Source organism: Coregonus clupeaformis, chromosome 26, assembly GCF_020615455.1.
Source record: "Coregonus clupeaformis isolate EN_2021a chromosome 26, ASM2061545v1, whole genome shotgun sequence".
Taxonomy (NCBI): Eukaryota; Metazoa; Chordata; class Actinopteri; order Salmoniformes; family Salmonidae; genus Coregonus; species Coregonus clupeaformis.
In genome coordinates, this window is record NC_059217.1 from 31,597,759 (window position 1) to 31,613,177 (window position 15,419).

Below are 15,419 nucleotides of genomic sequence, written 5' to 3' on the forward strand. Positions count from 1 at the left end.
TTTAAATTACAGGTTGTAATGCAACAAAATAGGAAAAACGCCAAGGGGGATGAATACTTTTGCAAGGCACTGTATATGATATTATAAATACCTCACATGCGACTCATAATAAGACTAAGCAATTAGCCTATTCAAATTTTTATCTGACTCCATAAAGATAATTAAAATATTCAAACAAGCATTAGGCAATGAGTTGACATTGACGAGGAGGTTGGTGGCACCTTAATTGGGGAGGACGGGCTCGTGTTAATGGCTGGAGTGGAATCAAATACGTCAAACACATGGTTTCCAGATGTTTGATGCCATTCCATTTGCTCCGTTTCAACCATTATTATGAGCCGTCATCCCCTCAACAGCCTCCTGTAGTCTGATCATTTTACAAACAGAAATGCTCAAGAATAAGTTACTTAAAGTATAACTTCGTTAACTGAGGTTTCTCTTAAACTGAATGTCTTTTAGCCCCCAACTTGTCTGCTATTGACTCCAGTCCTTTCTCCCTGAATGTGAGCAGCAGCAGCTTACTAAACTGTTGAAAGGGCATGGTAAGAGGGTTTGCCTTTTACAGCACCACACTTCTTTCCTCAATGGAGGCCATCGGCTGACTGAAGATTGGCAATTCTACGGCCACCTATCCCCCTGGGTCAAAGGTGTGGTTGGCCAATAAGGGCAAGCCACCTAGCAGGAGGCCAGGTAGGGATGGTAGTGAGAGAGGCTGTGGCTGTGGCTTCAGCACTGGAGGCGTTGCTGGAGCTGCAGTTTGGGCGGTACCGTTGGTGGCACTGCGAGGGACTGCAGTTTGGGTGGTACCCCTGGTGGCACTGCGAGGGACTGCAGTATGGGCACTGCCCGTTGTGACAAAGCGAGGGATTGTAGTTTTGATGGCACCTCTGGTTTCACAGGAAGTATTGGCCAGACTCAGTCTGGCTTTCATGCCTGACATGAGGACACCTTGGGCCAAGGAGGCAGTGGCATCTCCTTGGAATCCCCTTCAGCTTGACAGGGCAGCAGGTTGACTGCTTCAATGGGGAGGCCGGCTTTGGCTCGGCCTCCACTGGGCTGAAGGAGGCTGAGATTTAGAGGACAGCAGGGTGGCTGCCTCAGGGCTGGAGGGTGGCGATGGCTCGGACTCCACAGGGCTGGAGAAGGGCCCAGAGTTTGAGACATGCAGGTTGACCTCCTCAGGGCTGGAGGGCGGAGTCAGTTTAATTAGGATTAATGAGGATGTTACCATGATTATGGATAATCCTGAATGAATCGTGATTAATGATGAGTGAGAAAGTTACAGAGGCATAAATATCATACCCCCCCAAAAATGCTAACCACTGATAGATTAGCATCTATCAATCTACAGTGCATTCGGAAAGTATTCAGACACATTCCCTTTTTCCACATTTTGTTATGTTACAGCCTTATTCTAAAATATATATTTTTTAACAATCCTCATCAATCTATACACAATAACCCATAATGACAAATAAAAAACAGGTTTTTAGAAATTTTGCAAATGTATTAAAGTATTCACAAGGTTCACCTTCCAACAGAACAACAACCCTAAGCACACAGCCAAGACAATGCAGGAGTGGTTTCGGGACAAGTGTCTGAATGTCCTTGAGTGGCCCAGCCAGAGCCCGGACTTGAACCCGATCGAATCTCTGGCGAGACTTAAAAAAAGCTGTGCAGCGACGCTCCCCATTCAACCTGACGGAGCTTGAGAGGATCTGTAGAGAAGAATGGGAGAAACTCCCCAAATACAGGTGTGCCAAGCTTGTAGCGTCATACCCAAGGAGACTCGAGGCTGTAATCACTGCCAAAGGTGCTTCGTCAAAGTACTGAGTAAAGGACCTGAATACTTATGTAAATGTAATTTTTCAGTTTTTTGTTTTTAATATATTTGCAACAATTTTAAAAACTTGTTTTTGCTTTGTCATTATGGGGTGTGTAGATTGATGAGAGAAAATAAAAACGATTTAATCCATTTTAGAATAAGGCTGTAACGTAACAAAATGTGGAAAAAGTCAAGGGGTCGGAATACTTTCCGAATGCACTCTATCTATCTATCAATAAATGTTTCATAATCATAACAAACATGGCACTTAAGTTTTGTTTGAGTTTGCCCTTAATGATGTGTGTGTTGTTTATGTCAGTAGAGGCGGCTGGGCCCGGGGTCATATGATGCTGCAGGCCCTGGGGACTTCAGTGAACGGTCGGTGGCATAGCGGGCCAAAGGGCAGGGGTGGCACAGGGCCCAGTAGACCACCAGGCTGGCAGCCATACCCCACCTCCTCTACAGGGAGGCCTGGGAGAACAAACGCTTCCTGGTGGGTCACAATCACACACACATGCACACACACGCACGCACACACACACTTGACCCATAACCTCTGTCTATATGTCTGTCTGTCCCGTAGAAAACAAAAGTGGGTCCAGGAACCTACAGAACAGCAGACTTTATAGAGCAGAAGAAACCAGGCAGCGTGAGAGGAGTGTGTGACAGCAGGGAAGAGAGGTTCAGAAACGCACAGGTACCACAACACACAACTCAAACACACAGAGGTACCACAGTACACCACTAGAGGGCAAAATAACACTATGTTATACTCAGCACACTGGAGGATAGGCCACATGTTAATACCATGTTAATAGCAGGTATCAACTACCTACAATCAAGGGTAGATTAGATTTAAATCAATATTTCTCTGTGATGCTCAAAGTGCCTTACACCACAACTCCGCCTCAAAATCTGTGTGTACAGAGCTGGATGCCAGTTACTGCTATGGTAAAGGGAGTGTTCTATGGGCAGCGCTGGAGAAGAGGGCGGGGTCAAATGGAGCTCCCATCATGAACCTCAGCTCCTCACAGGCAACGTTTCCCAGAAGGCAACACTACGGTATGACACATGACACACACACAACACTACAACTATTCTAATTGAGGACAACAAGGTATAGGTGACACCTACACTATACTACATCTAACTGTGTGTGTGTCTAGGACTGTGGGCTGAGTCCCTGTACCTATACTCTGAAGATCAGTACAGAGGCATTGTTGGCCAGCGGCAGCAGCAGGAGAGGTACATATGACCTCTTCACTGGACAAACCCATCACTGCTGGATACGCGCTGCCCTGGTAACACACACGGACACTCAAATCATACCCTTACATCCTGGCTCACACACACAATTTCCCATCACACACACCTCAGAACATATAAAACTGCGAGTGACCACCACCAACCGTTTTCTCTCTCGCGTGCAGTGTGTAGAAGCGTGTGAACCTGACTCCAGGGGAGTACCCTGGTATGTATGTGGGGTTTGGAAAGAAGCTGTGTCGTCATGGGAAGCAGAACCACGGTGTGTTTGGAATGTTGGATCAGTTCCAGCCATGCCAACAGAGAGAATCTACCACAGTACTCTGTCCCAATGCCCTTGACCTGCCGCAAGTACCCTAACCTCTGACCCCTAACCCTGCCCCAATGCACTCCAACCATTCTATGTAACCTGTAACATCCAACCCGACCCAAATGGAGGAAGAAAAAATATAATACCCTTCTCTTCTCCTCTCCCCTCAGACATTCCTAGTCCTGTGAACTTCTCTGACAGAGACAAACACACACAGTAAGACACACACACACGCAAACACACAGTAATACCTGACCTGAAATGACAGACTCTCTGACAGAGCGTGTGTGTTTCAAGGAGAGGCTGCGGTGGACAGACAGTTTCCTGGTGCCGCCCAGAAGGAACGCTTGATGACAGCAGCTTAGACACACAACACACACAGAAGCAGCAAGCCCAGACTCAGGATACAACCCATCAGATTTCAAAGTTTAGTTTTTCAACTCTATTAAAATCTATATTGATCAACATGAGATGTCTATGTTTGGTACCGTAGAAAGTAGTAGAGATATTTGCTGTTGACAAATCAAACTTTATTATCATACATCAACAAAAACATTTATTTGGACAAAGGCATTGACGTCCTTTCTCTCTGCCAGAACACACACACGGACTGACTGAGAACAGGTGACTGTTCTTCCACAAGCCAGAGGAAAATGTGATTGTTTGAACACTCTACAGATGATGTGCGCACCAATAATCATCAGATGAGTTTAAGGCGGAGTGATGTGATCACAGTGGACACAAAGAAACATGCTCTAAATGTCAGGATAGATTCTAAACACATGATAGACAGAATAGCAGACTGGATATGTGTTGTATAACAGGCAGAGGGCATTACATCATTAAAGCCATAGTCTGTAAGATGTCCAGTCATTTGAACTAAGGAAATATACCCCTTGATAGTCAAATTAAGGAATGGTAAAATAAACAATGACAGCACAAGTCTCTCCTAGGGTTAGGAGCTAGAGGTCAGGGCAGGCTGGTGTTGGGGTTAGGGGTCAGAGGTTAGACATAAAAACAGACAGGTGTTAGGGCTGTTTGTGTTTCATCAGCACATTCACATTCAGTGGGCTTTACAATACAAACAGGCTGAGAACACGGTGCAAACACTCAAAGGCTCTCATCTTCATATTGTTGCTGGTGGGATGGCAGAGTTGAAAGGATCAGAGGTTAGTAGTCAGTGTCGTGCAGCTTTGCAGATCTTGTCGTAGACCTCGGGGAAAGCGTCCTGACAGCCAAGCTCCTTCCTCAGACGGTGATACAACGTTCCATCAAACATCTCCCAGAACTCACTGCGCTCCATGTATACATCAGCATACAGCATCTGGAACCTGGAGACACACACACACACACGTCAGCACAATCTGAACCCTAACTCCGCACCCTCTATAGCCTGTTGGGGTGCGTGTGTGTAAAGGTTGGTATGTTTGTGTGTGTACAGAAACTCACCCGTGCACCTCTCTGACAAACTGCTCCAGCTGTCTACATGAGGCTTTAGCCTGGAAGTGTTTAACTCTGGGTTCTCCATACGCACCGATGTCCACATACAGCTCTGCCTCCTCACCTTTAGGATGAACCATCCCCCGGCCCGGGGGGAGCACGAACGGACACAACCACAGAGGGTACACCTGCAGGGAGGGACATACCAACTCGGTCACACCCTTAAAACAAGACATACCAACTCTGTCACACCCCTACAACGAGACATACCAACTCAGTCACACCCCTACAACGAGACATACCAACTCAGTCACACCCCTACAACGAGACATACTGTACCAACTCAGTCACACCCTTAAAACGAGATCTACCAACTCAGTCACACTTGAGTTTGTCTAATTTATTAGGGTATATGTGACGCTGTGGAAGCATGCAATGTGTGTGTCTTACATGGATGTCCTGGTGGAAGCGTGCGATAGCGGTCTGGATGTGTTTCATGGGGACCAGCATGTCCTGGACAACATGGTGCTGCTCATACAGCTGTCTGATGGTCTCGCCCTGTGTCAGCTTCAACAGAGAGATCTTAGGAGGAACCATCCAGCCAAACAACCACCGGAACACTGGGTGGTTACCAAACGGGATGATGTCCTGGAGACACACACACATTCATGTTGACAGGAATCAGCTTTCCAGCAGTGCAGTGGTGTCCAGTACGTAGAAAACGTTTGAAACACATTTTTGTTTTCCATTTCAGAACGTTTAGCTATTGTAATGTACGCCCTACTGAACACGACCCTCAATAAGGATAGAATAGCAGGAAGCTGTAAAACTGCCACCTTACCCCTCCTCTCCTCCTTCCCCAACAACAACTACATTATTTATAACATCATTTAAGGTTTGGAAAGAAACAATTACCAGCAAACCACACGGTTTCCTAATGGCAGTGTGTGTGTGTGTGTGTGTGTGTGTGTGTGTGTGTGTGTGTGTGTGTGTGTGTGTGTGTGTGTGTGTGTGTGCATTAGGGAGGCTAATGCATGTGCTGGGGGAGAAGATGATGACATGCTGAAATCTGCAGGATAAAAGGGTCACTTTGTATCATCTGTCTAATGCACTGTGTGTGTGTGTGTGTGTGTGTGTGTGTGTGTGTGTGTGTGTGTGTGTGTGTGTGTGTGTGTGTGTGTGTGTGTGTGTGTACCTGGAGCTCCCAGAAAATGGATCGTGTATGTCTGTGGTAGTAGTGGCGTAGAGGGATGTACTCTACTGCTTTCTTGTTCTCTGTCAGATATCTCTCAACGTGCTTGAAGAACCACGGCTTATAGTGCAGGCCGATCCGGTTGATCTGAAACACACACATACACACAGTGGAGGGTTATGGTTAGATCTTGCTGACAGACAGCACTCTCCTCCTCTCTTGTCCTTCTCAGTGTACCCGGTCATCCTCTATTTCTCGCTTTCCCTCTCTCACCTTGTTGGGTTCAGCGGTGTCAGTCATAGTGCCAGTCATGATAACAGCTTCATCCAGAGAGTACTGCAGTCCTTCTACAAATGTGTTACTCTTGTCCTCAGACGCCTCACTGAACCGACGGCAGATGTTCTCCAGCCCTCTGATTGGCTCATACTGCAAACGAACCCACAACCTCGCAGGGACAATCTTTATTTCTGCAGCAACCAGGAACCCCAGAGTACCACAGGACCAAGGAACCGCGTGGAACAGGTCAGAGTTCTCCTCCTGTTAGGGAACACACACAAAACAACAGTTCCCCTCCTGTAAGAGAGCCACATAGCAGAGTGCAGAAACAATCCTCCTTCTCTCTCTCTCTCTAGTTGTACTGTGGAACCTTTGTTTCCAGATTAGCTGTAGGTTGGTGTTGGCTGGTGTTTACTAATGGACTGGAGGTCTGTAGCACTACTCTTAGTTATAGAACTGGAGGTCTGTGGTATTACTCCTAGTTATAGAACTGGAGGTCTGTAGCATTACTCTTAGTTATAGAACTGGAGGTCTGTGGTATTACTCCTAGTTATAGAACTGGAGGTCTGTGGTATTACTCCTAGTTATAGAACTGGAGGTCTGTGGTATTACTCCTAGTTATAGAACTGGAGGTCTGTGGTATTACTCCTAGTTATAGAACTGGAGGTCTGTGGTATTACTCCTAGTTATAGAACTGGAGGTCTGTGGTATTACTCCTAGTTATAGAACTGGAGGTCTGTGGTATTACTCCTAGTTATAGAACTGGAGGTCTGTGGTATTACTCCTAGTTATAGAACTGGAGGTCTGTGGTATTACTCCTAGTTATAGAACTGGAGGTCTGTGGTATTACTCTTCTCCGACTACAAGGTTCTCTCAAAGAGTCAAACAGTAAAGAGAGCTCTGCTCACCTCAGTACAGTGAACCAGGCTGCCATCAGCCAGCACCAGCTCAAAGGCAACACAGATGTGCTGGAAGAGTCCGTAGATATGAGAGGACGACTCAATACCTGTACCCATCACCAGACCTCCTGGAGAGAGAGAGAGAAGGTGAGGGATTGATTATTTAGTAAACAAAAGACAATGGGGGAATACTAACGCTCAGGAACAGTCAAGATACAACAGTAGCTTGCCTTAAGATGGAAGCCCCCACATACACTGGCATGGCTCTTCTAGTTTTTAGATATTGTTATTTTGGAATTGTCCACTGCTCATTCTCAAGGTGACAATGAAAGAACCTTATTAATGTGGTCAAATGCAGCTGAAAGTGTAAGATCTCTTGCTATGAGGAGTTAAATCAAAAGGGTCACTCGGGTGGGATGGGGTAGGTTGAATTTTGGGTTTATATTCTAATTCATTCTATTTTTTGTTTTACTTGTAATGGTGGGATCAATTAGCATAGCAATCATTGTTGCTTACATGTATTATGAATGCACCTTATGTTACTGATAAGCATGTAATGATTATCATGTGATATGGACGTGCACTGACAAGGTATTTGTCATTTGTCTAATGCTGTTTATTCTGCCGATTAATTGAATAAAAAAAGAAATACAACAGCAAAGGACACACAGACACACATGACAACAAAAACAACACTGACGAAAGTGAGGACACAGGTGAAAAAGCAGAGAGTAGGGTAAACACAAACAGTTCCTCGGTTGTGTGTGTGTGAGTGAGTGAGTGAGTGTGAGTGTGTGAAAGAGTCTCTGTGGAAATCCAGATTAATCTACAGCGTGCTGATGGGAAAACATTAAACTGTTGATCTAACGTTCATGGATCCGGAAAACCATTTTGAAATCTGATCCAGGGGCGCTGTGCACTCCGAAACCATTTCTTCTGAGTTTCAACTCGGAACTCTACCATCTATAAACCATCTGTCCTCTAATCCAATAAGAGAGTGTGATGGTTATCCCAACAGGAAATAAACAACCCTGATGGATGAAATGCCATGGAAACGATGAGTTAGCCAGCTAACTTTGATAAACAACCAGAAATAACTACTGATTTTCTGGTTGATTAAGAAAGCTAAATTTAGATATGTCATGACTCTCCTTGGGTGAGGACCAAAGGCCTCACACGGGACGGGGGTGGATGGCTGTGCCGGTCTTGACACCTTAACACTGCCATAAATTAGAGAGGAGGAGAATCTATCTCTGACCCTCTAGTATGTGAAAGGAATGCCTTTGTTTCAGATACTTTTTGCAGCCCAAAAAATTCAACATACAACAATGAACATTGGGACAATATATTTCAACATCCAAATGTTGGGAATGATGAGAAATGGAATATGGAAAATGTATGTCTATTTTGTGATGTAATACAAAATGGTATCAAGGCGTTATAACGAAAACATTGTGACTTGAAGAGCTTTTACACTGTGGATATCAGGTTTACATCCTTTACCTTGTGTAGAAAATATCAAGGAGGAAGACAATGTTTTCGTGAAGATAGGAATGTGATTTTAGCTTTCTAACAAAATCATAGTGATGATAATACTTTTGCCTCGTAACTAGCCACGCCCGAGGGAGCTCAGAGAGTGTGTCAGTATGACGGAAACGCCCCTCTATGCACCCTCAGAGTGCATAAAGATTGAGTTAAGAATTATCAGATCAGACGGACCTCAAGCTGCAGCGAGGTCCATATTGGTCCCAACCCTGAAAATCAACACGAGGTGAAGACGACAAAGTTGCCTCCACTAACAATCAATGTTACAGCTAAGTAGCTGTTCTAAGTACTGTATCTAAGAAGGTGAATTTAAGTGGGACCATCCTGTTACTCTCTTCAAACCATCGTTTACTACACTGCTCTCATCACCCCACAGGGCATCATCGACACGGCTGATTAGCCGTCCTCAGAAGACCATTTCCAGAACGAGTGACAGTAAACAGACAACTAAGAAGAAGTACATTGTGACCTCGTGGACAATCAGAGCATTACATCTAAAAGGCCATCCGAAAAAGAAGGCCCAATCGACCCCTTCCCACGAAGGCCTGGGTCCAACAGAGATACACGACGAAGACCTCAAACACGTAAATACATGCATTACTTCTTACCAAACGGGCGGCAGTTCGGGGCAAAGTATTAGGATTACTGTGAGCATAGGTCCATGTGTATCCAAGTTTTCTCTCTCTCTCTCTCTCTCTCTCTCTCTCTCTCTCTTAACTCGCCATCTTTTGTAATAAGTGTCATATTGTGTTAGTCCTCTTGGGACCCGTTTTCATTGTATTAAGTTTCTAATCCCTACCTATACCGTGTACGTGTTTGTATCTTGTGTTATCATTTTAATTAGTTAGTAAATAAATAATTAATTAAATCAATTTGGGTGGTACGGAGTGATCAGTAAGACCCGGGTTCGTGCAGACTTAAAGAGTCTACGACTTTCAGAATGAGACTGATATGAGGTAACAGATTAATAAATGACTGTTAAATGATAAGAGATATCTAGATATCTTTAGAGTTAATTCGGGAAACGGTAACTCGTTAAACAACTTTTCCTGTGGTGCCCCAAATTCCTAATGAGTTAATTGTTACATGATACATTTAATCTAGTAACAATTTAACATAGTAGGTAATTAATTATTCAATACATTATAGTCATCACAATAATGAAAGTCACGTCACGACACATATGTGTTTTTGGTTGTTTACTACACTACCGGTCAAAAGTTTTAGAACACCTACTCATTCAAGGGTTTATCTTTATTTTTACTATTTTTTACATTGTAGAATAATAGTGAAGACATCAAAACTATATAATAACACATATGGAATAATGTAGTAACCAAAAATGTGTTAAACAAATCAAAATATATGTTATATTTGAGATTCTTCAAATAGCCACCCTTTGCCTTGATGACAGCTTTGCACACTCTGGGCATTCTCTTTCCATGACATAGACTGACCAGGTGAAAGCTATGATCCCTTATTGATGTCACTTGTTAAATCCACTTCAAATCAGCATAGATTTGGATTGTGTTTCAAGTTGGCTGGATGCCATTTAGGTGGTGGACCATTCTTGATACACACGGGAAACTTGAGTGTGAAATAGTCAGCAGCGGTGCAGTTCTTGACACAAACCGGTGCACCTGGCACCTACTACCATACCCCGTTCAAAAGCAATTCAATATTTTGTCTTGCCCATTCACCCTCTGAATGACACACATTCACAATCCATGTCTCAATTGTCTCAAGCCTTTAAAATCCTTCTTTAACCGGTCTCCTACCCTTCATCTACACTGATTGAACTGGACTTAACAAGTGACATCAATAAGGGATCATAGCTTTCACCAGGATTCACCTGGTCAGTCTATGTCATGGAAAGAGCAGGTGTTCTTAATGTTTTGTACACTCAGTGTATAACAATGTGCACCACAGTTTTTTTTATTACCCTTTAAACTACTACTACTAGTTGATTTTTAATGGGACTGTTTTTTTTATTACCCTTTAAACTACTACTACTAGTTGATTTTTAATGGGACAGTTTTTTTTATTACCCTTTAAACTACTACTACTAGTTGATTTTTAATGTCCCATTAAAAATCAACTAGTAGTAGTAGTTTAAAGGGTAATAAAAAAAACTGTCCCATTAAAAATCAACTAGTAGTAGTAGTTTAAAGGGTAATAAAAAAAACTGTGGTGCACATTGTTATAAAATTATTGTTCTGTTTATTGTTATCGCATCAATATAGGCAATTTATCACAATATGGATTTATGTCCATATCACCCAGCTCTAGTATGTACACTGAGTGTACAAAACATTAAGAACACCTGCTCTTTCCATGACATAGACTGACCAGGTGAATCCTGGTGAAAGCTATGATCCCTTATTGATGTCACTTGTTAAGTCCAGTTCAATCAGTGGCTACAACAATCACCCATATTAGCAAATGTATTTCATTTCACATTTCAAATGTTTCTAGTATAGGCCACATATAGTAATGAACGATATCAGCAAAATACCTGCGATAAGTGTTATGGTCAGTGGCGATAATTTTTGGTTTATCGTCACAGCTCTAATATATACCATATAACATAGCCATTCAACAATATATACTACATTATAACCCCAAATCATATACAATAACATATACCACCATACAATATAACCTGAGCCATATACAACAATATATGCTGATGATATGCAGATGATATGGTAACGAGATGCGTAGCGTACCGACAGTGAGGTCGTCCAGTTCTGGCAGCACAGGCAGAGTCCAGCCAAGGGAGTTGAGGAGAGCTGTTATCTGGCCCATGTTGACCAGGGGCTCCACACGAACCACCTGTTATACATATACATGTCCAGGTCATACGGGTTTACACACACACATACTTTTACATACAGAGCTACAGTGTGTGTGTGATCTCCTACCTGTCTCTGTGTGTCCACCTCCAGTATGTCCATCATGTTGATCATTATGTTCTTATTGGTCTTCTTGTATTTCCCCACTCTGAGAGAGACAGTCAGCCAGCCTGGACGACCTGTACACATGTGGGTCTTCCCCCCCTCCTTCCTCCATTCACGCACCTGCAACACACACACACAGTATCATACTGTAGATTAAGATTAAGATCAAATTATTGGTCAATTGCACACAAGGTCCAACCTAAATTTGACTTTCGCTTTTAACCCAACCCTTCGAAAGACACACACACAGGTTTTGGAGAGGTGAGGGGGGGCTGCCACACTGGGGTCCGGGAGCTGTTGTTGTGGGGGGTTAAGTACCTTGCTCAAGGGCACAACGGCAGGCAATGGCCTCTAGGATTTGGTACCAGCAACCCTCCGGATGCCAGCTCACTTCCCGACAGATTTTTTCCCATCAGACCCAGGATTCGAACTGGCAACCCTCCGGTTGCTGGCTTGCCCCTCGAACCACTCTAAACGCTATGGCCTCTGCCTAAAGGTCTGGCATAGAAGATAGATAGGTAATGCACTTGTTAACACTCGTTAAAGCCCTACTCCTGCTGTTCACGGTAAATTAATCCCTACAGAACATTACACATGGAAGCAAGAATTTCTACTTTGAACAGACACAAGTGAAATACGGTATCTGATACCATGCTGAAATGCTGAGCTCCCAGAATACACACACACACTGACACACATTCCGAGACCTACGCAGTGAACCCTGCACAATTTGTTCTCTCTCTTCCATTTCCAAATTCTCTTTAGGAAGAGAGGGATTAAAGTCCCTCACCCCAGGAATTTCACAGCACAGTCATACACACACACACACGCACACACACACACACACACACACACACACACACAAACTGTTTTATCATTTGATCTGTTATCATCTGGTGTTATCAGGGATCTGTGTTTAGGCACACACACACACATCTGGGGATATTATCGGGAACCTGTGTGAAGGTCCAGATAACATAACATGCTAGATTTAGAATTTAGACTGTAATATCACTGCACGTTATCAACCAATGGGCCTTTGCATGTAGGGTAGCGGCCCAACCAGCCACCAGATGGCACTATCTGGCTCTATTATTCCTTCTATGTTGTTTAATCTGCGTTTGACTTCAATGTGCCCAGCCGGATATACAATTGTGTCCACCTGTGACCGGCTCGTAAATAAAACATCCTTCATTCAGGCTGCAAAGGCGTCGGTTTCCTCCTTAACTCGATTTAATGGCCCACCGACCTAGAAGAACTGGGAAAATATGCGTACGGTCTTAATAAAACAACATTTTCCACCACCATGCTAGAGTGGCTAATGCTACTTCCTGATGTTGCTGCACTGCGTTCAGCCAGCGGTAAACAACAGACTGCTGCAACCTGATTGTCTGAACGCGGTGTGCAACATCCGGAAATGGTGATGGATTGCGTTTTATTAAGACAGTAGGCCTACGCATTTTTGCTTGCGATACGGCTTTCGAGTCATATGGCCCTTATCTTTCATCAGCGAAAAAAAATACTCCAAATGAAAAAGATAACTACTACAGCTAGTGTTTGCACAGATCCATTCAGCTATGGGTGTGTCCATCCGATGAAACTACACTTCTGCTACACTTCCTGAGTTACGCTTACACACATGCTAGACAACTAATTAGCACAGGTGGTTGCTTCTTGTCTTCCGTCTGCAGAGGGGCGTGGTTTATATAGCTAGATAGCTACTCTACTGGTGCCAACATTTTACTGTAGGGTGTTAGCAAATATAATTAAAAGTTTCCCCTATTCATCTATGGCAAAGATACTTATATGTTTCCCCTTTCATCTGTGTCTGGTGTTAGCTAGTTACTGGCTAGCTAGGGCTTCAGCCAGCATGGAACAAAAGGGGGGAGGGTCGTTCAAAACTCAGACTCAGTTGTCAAGTCCACACATACATCAGTGTTGCTGTGAACCACATAACAAGAGACATGCCACATGGGAGATGTATGAAAAAAAGCTGACATCATTTTGATTGAATTTGAGTTGCTTTGTGTATCACCAAATGTGCTTGATGACTACTGCAACACTGCTCACTGCATCCAAGTTGCTTGACATAGGCGTTTTAGAGCTGTCAGTCAAGGCAAGCTCATGAATATAAGCTCCCTGCCCACTCACCCTGTCTTTTCAAACTTCCTGGTCTTTAGCCATGAAAGAAAAAGTAATTTTTCTAAAAGTTTTACCATTTCTATCCAAAACAAATATTATGGGTGATACTTTAGTCACTCAAGATGCTATTTTACATGGGAATCAGAATGACTGTTCGTGACCTTTAATGTTAACTACTTATTTGAATACAGTATAATCATAGGAGTGCATGCATAATTGATATTCAGCCGCGTGCCCTTACTTGTCTCTGGATGTCCCGCACGCGCTGGTCGTGCTGTTTAGGAGCGGAACACATCTTGAAGATGAGCCACGCGCGCAGGTAATAATATACATCAAATATGACTGAGAGCGGCAGCAGAAACAGACAAACGAAAATCCATCTCTGATGAACGATCACGTAGTCTAAGCCTTTCACCTTGATCCACAACAGAAAGAGGACTACCAGTCCACCAAGATACAGCAAAGGATCCATCCTTCCTGCTCTGTTGGTCTACGGGCCTGATGATGGTCTAGTGGGACTTTTCCAGAGAGAAAAGCCCTTCTACGAACAATCGATCTTCTATGACCTTTAGTTGATTGCGAGCGATGCAAGATTTCTAAGCTTCTGCTTTTAAAATCCAATACAGATTATTTATGCCAACACTTACACACATAAATAGGTGTGTAAATATTGAAGTTAGAATCCAGCCACTCCTGTCGTTTTCTCTGATATGCGAGTCTGGCTGGATGGTCGGCTAGCCCCGCCTCTGGCCGGCGCTCATTGGCCAACAACGCGTCAATCGGGATGACTCCAGTTGCTGTGTCGGAGCGCTTCGTCCAATCAGAGAGCAGAAAGCTCGTCACACCATTCCCTCCCTGCCCATGCCTTCATTACCATACAACAGTTAAGTAATACATTTTAGTCATTTAGCAGACGCTCTTATCCAGAGCGACTTACAGTTAGTGAGTGCATACATTATTTATTTTTCATACTGGCCCCCCGTGGGAATCGAACCCACAACCCTGGCGTTGCAAGCGCCATGCTCTACCAACTGAGCTACACGGGCCCCGTGAAAGGCTAATACAGTGGATACATGATATAAGTCAATAAAACTTTGTAAAACTAATAAACCAAAAAACTCAACTAATATTAAACTAGGCCTACAGTGTTTCAATATCCTATTGTATGCATGATACAATTATTAAACTGTATGAAAAACATTATATTAATTAAACTATAGCAAACTATTATAACTTCCATATAATTGCAAAAAAAAAAATTCACCTTTATTTAACCAGGTAAGCCAGTTGAGAACAAGTTCTCATTTACAACTGCGACCTGGCCAAGATAAAGCAAAGCAGTGCGATAAAAACAACACAGAGTTACATATGGGGTAAAAAACATAAAGTCAAAAATACAACAGAAAATATATATACAGTGTGTGCAAATGTAGCAAGTTATGGAGGTAAGGCAATAAATAGGCTATAGTGCAAAATAATTACAATAGTATTAACACTGGAATGCTAGATGTGCAAGAGATTATGTGCAAATAGAGATATTGGGGTGCAAAAGAGCAAAATAAATAAC

The 15,419-nt window shown here is 43.4% G+C and overlaps 1 protein-coding gene across 1 annotated transcript; it reads right to left on the reverse strand.

Annotated features, from left to right (window-relative positions):
* Positions 1-3,906: 3,906 nt before the first annotated feature.
* dhcr24 (24-dehydrocholesterol reductase) lies at positions 3,907-14,579 on the reverse strand. Its single transcript, XM_041848848.1, has 9 exons — positions 14,094-14,579; positions 11,675-11,830; positions 11,480-11,585; positions 7,215-7,333; positions 6,304-6,567; positions 6,034-6,177; positions 5,289-5,486; positions 4,848-5,026; positions 3,907-4,729 (listed from the first exon to the last, which is right to left on the reverse strand). Exons 1-9 carry the CDS (start codon positions 14,322-14,324, stop codon positions 4,576-4,578), a joined length of 1,551 nt encoding a protein of 516 aa, XP_041704782.1. The 5' UTR covers positions 14,325-14,579; the 3' UTR covers positions 3,907-4,575.
* Between the last annotated feature and the right edge of the window lie 840 nt (positions 14,580-15,419).

Excerpts from the sequence above, each read along its gene's own strand:
- dhcr24 (XM_041848848.1), bottom strand. The coding sequence starts at position 14,324 with ATGGATCCTTTGCTGTATCTTGGTGGACTGGTAGTCCTCTTTCTGTTG. Across the intron at positions 7,334-11,479 it reads ACTGGACGACCTCACTGTCG|GAGGTCTGGTGATGGGTACA; the intron begins GTACGCTACGCA and ends CTCTCTCTCCAG. Across the intron at positions 4,730-4,847 it reads TTTGTCAGAGAGGTGCACGG|GTTCCAGATGCTGTATGCTG; the intron begins GTGAGTTTCTGT and ends GTGTGTCTCCAG.